General features: G+C 39.2%; 2 protein-coding genes and 1 long non-coding RNA gene across 3 annotated transcripts; all 3 read left to right on the top strand.

Moving 5' to 3' along the window:
- On the top strand, window positions 2,336–3,821 carry LOC109228576 (the record flags this gene model as incomplete). Its single annotated transcript, XM_019393705.1, is given in 1 exon segment — window positions 2,336–3,821. A coding segment is annotated over 1 exon segment (828 nt), but the record flags the coding sequence as incomplete, so codon positions are not given.
- On the top strand, window positions 3,305–4,703 carry LOC109229790. Its single transcript, XM_019395343.1, has 3 exons — window positions 3,305–3,491; window positions 3,608–3,797; window positions 4,517–4,703. Exons 1-3 carry the CDS (start codon window positions 3,305–3,307, stop codon window positions 4,701–4,703), a joined length of 564 nt encoding a protein of 187 aa, XP_019250888.1.
- LOC109228577 lies at window positions 4,960–9,985 on the top strand. The gene is made up of 2 exons (XR_002068401.1): window positions 4,960–8,246; window positions 9,740–9,985. It is a non-coding gene; the product is annotated as an uncharacterized LOC109228577 (long non-coding RNA).

Raw genomic sequence — 11,876 nt, 5'->3', positions numbered from 1 at the left:
GGGGGTATATGTTTTCTCTAACGTACAACTCATTGATTTATGCCTGTGCATTTTGCTACGCAACAAATACAACAACTATGCCTCAATCATGTGGTCCGCTGTATCATTATCCATTTCACTCCATTTGGATCTGTTATATTCCAATATGCCAACATTTATGCTAATGGTGTAAAAACTATGTCTATTGTGCTTGCCGGCAAACCAAAAAGATAACTGTGTATAACTTCATTATCAGCCCCAATCAACATCATGCATTCTTTCCATATTCTTAAATGAGAGAAGGAATGAAAATAGATGCATTCTGATCTTTAGTTATTTAGCAACATGTATGTTGGCTAATTCACTTTGTGAATATTCATGTTTATGAGAGAATTCACATGATTCCATTGATCAATGCTGTTGTGATATGTGATATTCTTTGTTTTGTCATTTTCTGGGATAAGAAATGAACTAGAAAATCACTTTTAGCTGCAGTTTTGATGTTGTTCAGGTAGAAACATTACAAGTTCCGCATGAAGAATAATGCTTTGCCTCTCCAGGAAACTACACATTCCCTTATTTCTGCTCTTAAAGGATTTGTTTTGTCTCTTCAGTACTAAAGATCTTGCCATCATCAGAAAAAAAGTAGAATAAGGGAGCTTAAACCTTTTAATAGTCAAAGCTGAAGCATAATCTTTTTTTTTCATTACACCATGATTACCCTCCTCTAGCAAAAGAAGACTTCGTGAGAACTTTGGGAAGACTAATTTCGAAACATCTATCAAACACTTGAAATTCGAGAGTTTTCTACCTTGTAAGTAGCTTAATTATAATTTCAGTTATTTTTTATTCTGTATTCTCAAATTCGAGTAATGCATATATAATTTTACCGGCAGCAACCCCTCCAAGATCAGTCTTAAGGTCTTATTCAACCGGAGATTCTCTCTACGATCTTCCTTTTTCTCTCTCTAAATGTTTATAGTTTGACTGTTTCTCCAGCATTAACCGGTGAGCTCGATTTTTTTTTTGTTTTTGTTTTTTTTGTTTTGTTTTTTTTTTCCTTTAAATTTCTCTGTAGTTACTCCTATATTTTGTTCTTATTATACGTTTTTCTCGTAGCTGGAGAATCAATTTCTGTTGCTTATCTCAGTAAATTACGAATAAATTCAATCGCATTATTCTCCTGTTGTTTCGAATTCAATTATCATTTTGTGCTATTGATTTGAATTGGTACTAGAAGAGTTACTGAAAATTTTAATTTTTTTTTTTTTTGGTCAAGTTGCTGTTTGATCGGATAGTAACATTAACTTTTTTCCAGATATATTCATTTATTTGTTTGTAGTACTGCCTTCTTTTCTCAAGCTAGATCTATCTCTCTGCTGGGCATCACCAGTGGTAGCGGTGACAACCCTTATTTGTTTGGTTCCGTGGAATTTTCTGTGTATTTCAGGTTAGGACCGGTGGCTTTGGGCGGCGAGCGAGACGGGCACGTGCAAACAGTGAAGTACAACACAAGTGTTAGCAAGGGACGGCAGGAGTTGGACGTGAACGAGCTAGGTGGCCGCAAAACTGTCGGGTATACCAAGTTAATTCCCAGGTTCTACTCACGGGAGTTGGTACCTCCCATTTTCCTGTTTCCCTCTATTGTGTCAGTGGAATTGTTGTAGTCTGAGTTCTTATTAGTTTGTTCACCGCGTTAGTGTGCCTGTAGTGGCATTTTGTCTTTTCTAGTTTGATCTGTTGTGTGTGTTAGTTATTCCCCTTAGTTCGTCGGAGGTATAGTGGCTGTGGTCTGGGATGGTCAAGTGTGCTCATTTCTTCGGGGGGTGGGTCGGGAGGTAGGGCGGGGGTTAGGGGGTGAGTTGGGAGGCAGGGGAGGTAAAGGGAACAAGGGTGTTTACCGGTTGCGAATTGGGTCATGGAATGTAGGTACATTGACAGGTAAGTCTATGGAGTTGGCAAAGATCCTCCAGAAGAGAAGGGTCAATATAGCGTGTGTCCAGGAGACAAGGTGGGCAGGGTCGAAAGCGAGGGACGCGGACGGGTATAAACTTTGGTACTCAGGAACCCAGAAGGGTAGGAATGGAGTGGGTATTTTGGTGGATAGGGAACTTCGAGAGTCTGTGGTTGAGGTTAGACGAGTGAATGGTAGGTTGATGATTATTAAGTTGGTGGTAGGTTAGTGCATCCTAAACGTCGTTAGCGCATATGCGCCTCATGCGGGCCTAGATGAGTAGGTTAAACGACGCTTTTGGGAGGGGTTAGATGAGTTGTTCGTCAGGTACCACCTGCTGAGAAGGTATTTATAGGAGGAGATTTCAATGGTCATATTGGGTCAACCGCAGATGGGTATGTCGAAGTGCATGGAGGCTTCGGTTTTGGGGAGAGGAATGGAGGAGGAACCTCGTTACTGGACTTTGCTAAGGCTTTTGGGTTGGTGATTGCGAACTCTAGCTTTCCGAAGAGGGAGGAGCATTTGGTTACTTTTCAGAACGCGGTGGCACAAACTCAGATTGACTATCTCCTCCTCAGGAGGTGTGACAGAGGGTTGTGCAAGGATTGCAAGGTGATACCAGGTGAGATACTCATGACGCGACATAGGCTCTTGGTGATGGACGTTGGTATTATGGTGAAGAAGAGGAAAATGTGTGCTCGAGGAAGACCGAGAATCAGGTGGGGAGCCTTAACTAAGGATAAAGCCCAAGAATTGGAGGGGAGGTTGTCGGCTATGGGAGCTTGGAGAAGCAGTGGTAACGCGAGCACTATGTGGTCAACGACAGCTGACTGTATAAGAGAGGCTGCGAGAGAGGTGTTAGGGGTCTCGACGGGCGTCGCCGGAAAGCACAAAGGTGACTGGTGGTGGAATGAAGTGGTACAAGGTAAAGTGGAAGCGAAGAAGGAGGCGTACTGGACGTTAGTGGGGAGCATAGGTGAGGAGGAGAGGCGAGTGTGCATGGAGAGGTATAAGGTAGCTAGGAACAACGCGAAACTGGCAGTCAGAGAGGCTAAGACTGCGGCTTATAGTCGTATGTACGAGGAGCTAGGGGAAAAAGGCGGAGAGAAGAAGTTATTTAGGCTGTCCAAGCTGAGAGAGAGGAAAGCTCGAGATTTAGACCGAGTGAGATGCATCAAGGACGACGATGGTAGAGTATTGATGGAAGATTCCCAGATTAAGAGGAGATGACAGACTTACTTTCAAAAACTTCTTAACGAAGCAGAGGATCGGGATATTGTGCTCGGTGGATTGGAGTATTCCGAGAGTCACAATGACCTTGGGTACTGCAGGCGCATCAAGGTTGAGGAGGTCGCGGGAGCTATGAGTAAGATGAGTAGGGGCAAAGCGACCTGGCCTGACGAGATTCCGGTAGAATTTTGGAAGTGTGTGGGGAAAGCAGGTTTGGAGTGGTTGACTAGGTTGTTGAATGTTATTTTTAAGGCGAAGAGGATGCCGGAAGAGTGGAGGTGGAATACGGTGGTCCCACTGTATAAGAACAAGGGTGATATTCAAAGCTGTAACAATATAGGGGTATCAAATTACTGAGTCATACTATGAAAATATGGGAGAGGGTGGTTGAAGCGAGGTTGAGGATGACGGTGTCCGTTGACAACCAGTTTGGTTTCATGCCAGGTCGTTCTACTACAGAAGCTATACACCTTGTTAGGAGGTTGGTTGAACAGTATAGGGATAGGAAGAAAGACCTGAATATGGTGTTTATTGACCTAGAAAAAGCGTATGATAAGGTTCCTAGAGAAGTTCTTTGGAGAAGCTTGAAGGCAAAAGGCGTGCCGGTTCCCTACATTATGGCGATTAAGGACATGTATGATGGGGCGAAGACTCGGGTTAGGACAGTAGGAGGCGACTCTGAGGATTTTCCAGTTGTTATGGGGTTACACCAAGGTTCTGCGCTCAACCCGTTCTTATTCGCCCTGGTGATGGACGCATTGACATATCACATTCAAGGGTATGTCCCATGGTGCATGCTATTCGCCGACGACATAGTTCTGATTGATGAGTCGCTAACCGATGTCAACGAGAGGCTGGAGGTTTGCAGACAGACCCTTGAATCTAAGGGTTTCAAGCTTAGCAGGACAAAGGCGGAATACTTGGAGTGTAAGTTCAGTGCTGAGCAGAGGGAAGTGGGCGTGGATGTGAGGCTTGAATCACAGGTCATCCCGAGTAGAGGCAGCTTCAAGTACCTTGGGTCGGTTATCCACGGGGGAGGGGAGATCGACGAGGATGTTACACACCGTATTGGGGTAGGATGGATGAAGTGGAGATTAACATCTAGAGTATTGTGTGACAAGAGAGTGCCACTGATACTCAAAGGTAAGTTCTATAAAGCGGTGGTTAGGCCGGCCATGATGTATGGGGCTGAGTGTTGGCCGGTTAAGAAATCACATATCCAGAGGATGAAGGTAGCCGAAATGAGGATGATGAGGTGGATGTGCAGGCATATTAGGATGGATAAGATTAGGAATGATGATATTCGAGACAAGGTATGTGTGGCTCCCATTGATGATTCGGGCATGTTCGGAGGAGAAGACTAGATGTTCCGGTAAGGAGGTGCGAACGGCTGGTTGTGGAGGGCACGAGAAGAGGTAGAGAGCGACCAAAGAAGTACTGGGTGGAGGTAATTAGGCAGGATATGGCGAGGTTGCAGATTTCCGAGGAAATGGCACTTGATAGGAACGTGTGGAGGTCGAGTATTAGGGTTGTAGGTTAGGAGGTAGTTGAATCTTGTCTTATACCATAACTATGTGAGACTAGTTTGGTTGGAATACTATTTTGCTTTTGCTGTGCGTTGTATCATTCTTCTTGATTTCATATCGTTCCTATTTGTCATATTTATCATGTTTGTCATATTTGTTCCATATTATTTCGGTGGTGTTACTTATATTGTTTTCTTTGTCTTTTTGTCTTCTTGAGCCGATGGTCTTTCGGAAACAGCCTCTCTACTCCTTCGGGGTAGGGGTAAGGTCTGCGTATACACTACCCTCCCCAGACCCCACTAGTGGGATTTCATTGGGTCGTTGTTGTTGTTGTTGTTGTTGCATGATTACCTCCTGAAACCGCATGAAAGATCTCCACTTTCTTCTTTCTTTTTTTCTTCTTGATGATGGCAAGGATCTTTAGTACTGAAGAAAGAAACAATTCCTTAAGAGCAGAACTAAGAGAATGTATAGCTTTTCTCTACCCATCTCATTTTTGTTTTTTACCAAGAAATGATTTTGAGCTCAATCAGATTCTCACAAAACTTTTTTCCAACATAGACAGTCTGAGGTTATAAATTACTCGAAGAGTACATGAATCATTGGAAGAGCTTCTTGCATTAGTGTTCAAGATATTAGTGTTGTGAAGAGCGTGAAGCGAGGAAAAGCGACAATCTCCATTTCACGAGAAGCGAGAAGCGAAGCGCTCGCTTTTTTTAAGTCAAGCGGAATTTAAAAAAAAAAATTAAAATAAATACTGCATAGACAACACATGTAATTGTAAGAAAATGTTCAATACTTCAATTAAAAAACTAAAGAGTAGCACAATTAAAGCACAAAATGAGCATCCTATTCTTCTACAAGATTGTCAAATTCTTGTATTCCACTATCATTATTATATTGCTCGTCATCTTCTTTAACTTCTTCTTCATCAACTAGGGACGAAGTAGCAGAAATTGGGCAGAAACTGGAAAAATTGGGCAAAAATTTTCTGAAAAAATTTCGCCCACATTTCGCCGCTTTTTGGACGTTTAGAGAGAACGAAAAAGAAGAAGAAGAAGAAGACTGAAAATCAGAAGTGCAGAAGCAGAACATATCTGTACTGTTGAAGAAGAAGAACAACAACCCTAGTTGATGCTTTGAGATTATTTCAGAAATCAGAAGTTGATGAAGAAGAAAAGAAGAAGTCGCTGCTGTTGTCAAAGAAAAACCCTAGTCTCACTGCTGTTGAAGAAGTCCAGACAATGTTTATGGCTTAGAAACCTCGTTTTCTAATAAAATTGGGCTTGGGTTAATTTTAAACATAGAAGCGGACGCTTCTAACACTTCTTCTCGCTTCACCGCTTCTCGCTTTTTACAGAGAAGCGGTCGCTTTTTCGTACCAGAGTCGCTTCTATTACCTGAAGCGCTGCCCTTCACGCCTCGCTTCGCTTTTTTAATCACTACAAGATACTGAATGTGCTTTGTTGTTATTCACAATATTTTGGAAAGCGTTAAGCGCAAAAAAGCGACGAAGCCTCGCTTCACAGAAGCGAAGCGCGCGCTTTTTTGTTGTGAAGCGCAATTTAACACATAAATAAAAAAAATAGGCATAGATAAATGGCTAAGAACTCATTAAAAATAACATATTAAGCAAATAATAGATTCAATTCTTAAATTTACTACAATCAACAACCAAAAAAAAAAAAACAATTAATTCACGGAAGAAAACAAAAAAACAGAGCATAAAGAGCACTTTTAATAACAGAAAACAGAGCATAACAGAAGAAAAAGAAGTGGTATCATGATAACAAAAGAAACGTTTAATAACAGAAGAAAAAGAAGTCGTTTAGGGCAAAAAATGAGTGCTTAAAAAGTGAAAAAAATTGAAAGAAGAACAGAAGAGAAGAAGAATAACAGAAGAAGACAGAAAACAGAGCATGAAGAAGAAGAACTGAAGAAGAAGAACAGAAGAAGAAGAAACTTACCGAGATCCGGAGATGAAGTCGTCGCTGGAGTTCGCTGGGCCGGAGAAGAAGACCTTCGTATGTTTTGGTAACAGATGCCTTCTGCTCGTATGTTTATTTGCCCAAAATTTTTAAAAAAAAACCCTAGCTGATGCCTTCTGCTCGCTTAAGCGAGCTTTTTCTCGCTTTTTCTAACTCGTCGCTTCTCGCTTAAGCGAGAAAAGCGCTCGCTTTTCTAATGTGAGTCGCCTTTTTTCCCGAAAAGCGCTACCACTGCGCCTCGCCTCGCTTCATCGCTTAAAGCGAGAAGCGAGCGCTTTTAATAACACTAGTTATTCAACTGCATATCTTTTGCTAAAGCTGAACTTCATTAAGGTGTTAGTATTTGTAGAATCCGTGGCTACCACTCCTCTTGGCTTTCTATTTACTCTAGTTCATTATGCATTCCCTAGAGTCCAGTTGAGTCAAGAATTTGAAAAAAAAAAGGTGAATTACATCATGTTTTTATGGAACATGATGAATGCCTTCATGTCTATAAAGATACAAGCTGCATTACCTGTTGAATTCTGGACATCATAGTAGTGTTATCAAAGGTGAAAAGCGCAAAAAAGTTCTAAGGTTTGTTGGGGCTTTAAGCGCAAAGCTCAAATAAAGCACGAGCTTTAACGAAGAAAGGCACAAATGAAGAAAAACTACAAATATGTGTGTGTAGTCAAAGACTAATATCTATAAGCATGAATACCATATATATGGACAAAGAAATTGAAGAAAATTTACGATAAAGTAAACTATTAATTGTTTAGTGTCGCTTCTTCAGGATTACGCTCATTGGCAAGGAAAAGTATGCCTTAGAGCTTTGATGACAACACTAAAGCACCTGTTAAGCGAGACGAAGTGCTCAACACGTTTTTGAGCCTTGCTTCAGGGCTTAAGTGCGCTATAAGCACGCATTTGATAACACTGCATCGTAGCAGCCATCTCTTCTTAAATCTGTTTGTCCGCTTCTACTCGTGTTCTTGGAGCCTTTTGTCCATTTCTGCACAGATACTGCAGAGAAAATACTGCCTAAAGTTTTTAAGTTTAACTACAGAACAAATACAAAGGAAACACTGAAATTCCAGCTTAACTAGAAACAAGGATCAAAAGAAGGGACTAGGTCTCCACAAATGCCTATGCAACTAGATATGTCGCCACAAAAAGCCCTTGATTTTGTGGCAACTTCGTGGGTCGTAACTGAAAATCTGTTTTCCTGTAGTGTAATTAGGGTCCTTTGGTAAACTCTTTAGTAGGACGGGAGTTTTGTTTCACATCAAAGTTATGTTATACCTAAAACATTCAACTCCCTTGTAGTTGCAAGTTGCAACTTGTCTTTTCCAATCGCAAGGTTTGCATTTTCTCATTCAAGTCTTCAAGATGTTTGCTTTGTGCAGGTTGGAACGTCCAAATTGTTTTATATACAGACATATGATGAGTTGAATTTGTTTGGGTCTGCCCTGCTTTGTTTTTCTTTGTTGTAAGTATCATTTTATTTTTGGCAGGTGGTGAGCGACCTCCTGATTCCATTGTTGATGTGAAAGCTACAGAGTGAGCTAGTCATCTCTTTAAGCTATTGTCAGTCTCCTAACTATCTTAGTTATTAATTATTATTGATAATGTACTGTTATTTTACTTGTGTTATATGTAAGACATGATAAAAAGTGTTTGATTTGTCTTCTCTTGTTGTTATTTTATAAGAATGTCAGGTTTTCTCTCGTAGTTATTGTTTCTTTCCTTCCGTGCTAAAGATCCTTGCCATCATTACATAAAAAAAAGGTAGAGATAGAAATCTATCACAGTTTCAGTAGGGTATAATCATGTGAAAATGAAAAAAAAAAAAATAGATTAAGGGAGCTTAAACCTTCTAATAGTTAAAGCTGCAGCATAATATTTTTTTCCCTTCATTTTCACCATGATTATACCAATCCTGACACCGCATGAAATATCTCCATTTTCTTTTTTTCCCTTCTTGATTATGGCAAGGATCTTTAGCACCGAAGGAAAGAACAATACCTTTTGAAGAGCAGAACTAAGAGAATGTGTAGCTTTTCTCTTCCCAGCTCATTTTTTCTTTGTTTTTTACTAAGAAATGATTTTGAACTCAATCAGATTTTTACGAAAACATTTTTCCAACCTAGACGGTATGAAGGTTATAAATTACTCAAAGAGTACATGATTCATGGGAAGAGCTTCTTGCATTAGTGTTCAAGATACTGATGTGCTTTGTTGTTAATTATTCAACTGCATATCTTTTGCTAAAGCTGAACTTCATTAAGGTGTTAGTATTTGTAGAATCCGTGGTTACCACTCCTCTTGGCTTTCTATTTACTCTAGTTCATTATGCATTCCCTAGAGACTAGAGTCCAGTTAGGCAGTTACAACAACAACAACAACCCAGTTTTATCCCACAAGTGGGGTCTGGGGAGGGTAGTGTGTACGCAGACCTTACCCCTACCCTGGAGTAGAGAGGCTGTTTCCGACGTCCAGTTGAGTCAAGAATATGGGGAAAAAAGGTGAACTACATCATGCTTTTTAGGAACACTAATGCCTTCATGTCTATAAAGATAGAAACTGCATTACCTGTTGAATTCTGGACATGATAGAAGCCATCTCTTCTTAAATCCTTTTGTCCGCTTCTACTCGTGTTCTTGGAACCTTTTGTCCGTTTCTGCACAGATACTGAAGAGAAAATACTGCATAAAGTTTTTAACTGCAGAAACAAATAGAAAGGAACACTGAAATTCCAGCTTAACTGGAAACAAGGACCAAAAGAAGGGACTAGGTCTCCACAAATACATATCTGTGGTAACTTTCATCAGGTTGCCACAAAAACTTTCCATGCCAAATATTTCAAAATCTTTACTTTCCAGGCAACTAGATATGTCACCAAAAAGCCCTTGATTTTGTGGCGACTTCGTGGGTCGTAACTGAAAATCAAGTCTTAAACGTGTTTGCTTTGGTCAGGTTGGAACTTCCAAAAAAATTTGTATACCGACAAATGATGAGAAAATTGATGCTTTAAAGTTTTTTTAGTTCTGCGGTTGTAATTATCATTTTATTTTTGGCAGGTGGTGAGGGAACTCCTGATTCCATTGTTGATGTGAAAGCTACGCAGTGAGCTAGTCATCTCCTTAAGCTCTTGTCAGTCTTCTACTATCTTAGTTATTTATGAGAATGTAGTGTCATTTTCTTGTATTATTACTAAGACATGAAAAAAAGTGTTGTGATTTATCTTCTACTCTTGTAGTTATTTTATTACTAAGACGAGGAAAAATGTGTTCTGATGTTGTTATGATTATGGTTATGTTTGACGATGAAGCTTTTATTAGAGTAACTTGCTGTTTAGGGTATCGAATAGATTCAGTTGAAGCAGCTAAATAAAATAGTGGCCAACTTTGGGGAGGTGTTTATAAAAGGCAGTCCGGTGCACAAGGCATTCCCGTTCAGGTAGAGTCTAGGGAAGGGTCGTACCCCAATGGGTGTGATGTAGACAACTTACCATAATGCAAGCATCAGTGGCTGCTTTCACTGCTCGAACCCGTGATTTATAGGTCACACGGAGACAACTTCATCGTTGCTTTATTCGAATCACGAGTCATGATGTACATGCAATGGTGCGATAAAATGGCTACTGCTGAGTGTAGCCTATATAGTATTTTGAACACCTTAACAGTTAAAATGAGATATTTACTCTGTTTAAGCCAAAAATTTTAAAAATAATTAATGACATTATCTCTCTTTAGAAGAAAGGCATAGCTTATATAAAGAAAGATGCTGCACAATTCTTTCTTGTCTAATTCATCAGCAAGAGAAAATAAAAGAGCTCAATCGTAGATGGAAAAATCCAACTATTATTTTACTTCTCAAATCTTATACACTTTTTATTTCATTTTAGGTATCACTATTTTGCCTGAATAGGAGGTGTAATAAGGATTCTATGGTGCTTGAATAACAGCTTGTTTGGATGGTTGTTACCTATCGTATCGTATTGTTACTTTAAATACTTTGTTTTGATTGTTATTTAAATTTTATTGTATCGTATCGTTAAATCCGTCGTTACGTAACGATGAAATGTGCCACTTTATGTAACGACCGATTTGGTGTGGTCGCGTCGTTTCCTTGTGTTTTTCTCTCAATCTCACCCTTCATTATTATTAAATAATTTTATTTTATCATTTACCCTACCTTTTTATATACCGTATCATAATTTTCCTTTATAATATTGCAAGTTTATTCATCATATCATAGGTGCGTGATACCATAAAACGACGCCAAAACGACACAATCCATCCAAACATTGTATTCATCAAACGATACAGTACAATACAATACAATACGATACGATACATTATGAAACGATACGTAACAACCATCCAAACAAGCTGTAAATGGCTACTCAAAATGCGTCCCCTTTGCAACAAATGCTTTTCCTGAAATATGAGCAAGATTCGAGAGTTTAGAAACAAACATCATAATTTTTACTATTAATGTTGGAGATTGAACTTGATTTTGCTGAGGTATTAGTATGATATTAAAAAAAAAAAAAAACCACTATTCATATACAGAGGCAGAGCCAGGATTTCAAGCTTATGGGTTTGAGGTTCTAATCATTTAAAGTTACTAGGTTCCAAATTAATAATTTGTACATATTTAATGAATTTTTAAGATAAATATAGGGTTAGAATCAAAGCTACTGGGTTCGGTTGAACCCGCTCCCGGCTCTCTAGCTCTGCCCCTGTTCATATATGTTTGATAATTGCAGGTTGATGCTAATAACTATAGAGTAATAAATTGGGTAGCCCTCTACTAATTAAACCATACATACAGAGATTGAAATCAAGTGGCAAATGAACTTTGCTAAAAATGGATGAATGTATTTGTAGGACTAGTGTATTTTGATTCCCCACCAAATAAATAAGGATTATGTACCCTATAATGTAAGGCTTAGTATATAATATAATATTTTCTTTTCACAAAAAAAGAAATTTTTTTTTTTACACAACTGCACTAGGAGCTGTAAACTCGAGGAAATAGGTCAATTGGACCCTTTACAATTTGAATAGAAAAAAATAATCCTGCAATTCTTATACGAGTATAATACGAATTCATGTGTGATCCCGCCAATATTTGTTTGCAATAATTTAGGTATGGAACACTAGTGTTTTTAACGTTTTAATAAATCTTGCTGGTTAGTAGAGGCATATA

The sequence above is a fragment of the Nicotiana attenuata genome, chromosome 7 (assembly GCF_001879085.1).
Source record: "Nicotiana attenuata strain UT chromosome 7, NIATTr2, whole genome shotgun sequence".
Taxonomy (NCBI): domain Eukaryota; kingdom Viridiplantae; phylum Streptophyta; class Magnoliopsida; order Solanales; family Solanaceae; genus Nicotiana; species Nicotiana attenuata.
This window is presented reverse-complemented; position numbering and strand designations above follow the sequence as displayed.

What these genes read in the sequence shown, in the direction of transcription:
- LOC109229790 (XM_019395343.1), top strand. Translation starts at nt 3,305, where the DNA reads ATGAGTAGGGGCAAAGCGACCTGGCCTGACGAGATTCCGGTAGAATTT. An exon ending in CAAGGGTGATATTCAAAGCT is followed by an intron (nt 3,492 to 3,607) that starts GTAACAATATAG and finishes GTTTCATGCCAG; the next exon opens with GTCGTTCTACTACAGAAGCT. An exon ending in ATTATGGCGATTAAGGACAT is followed by an intron (nt 3,798 to 4,516) that starts GTATGATGGGGC and finishes GCATGTTCGGAG; the next exon opens with GAGAAGACTAGATGTTCCGG.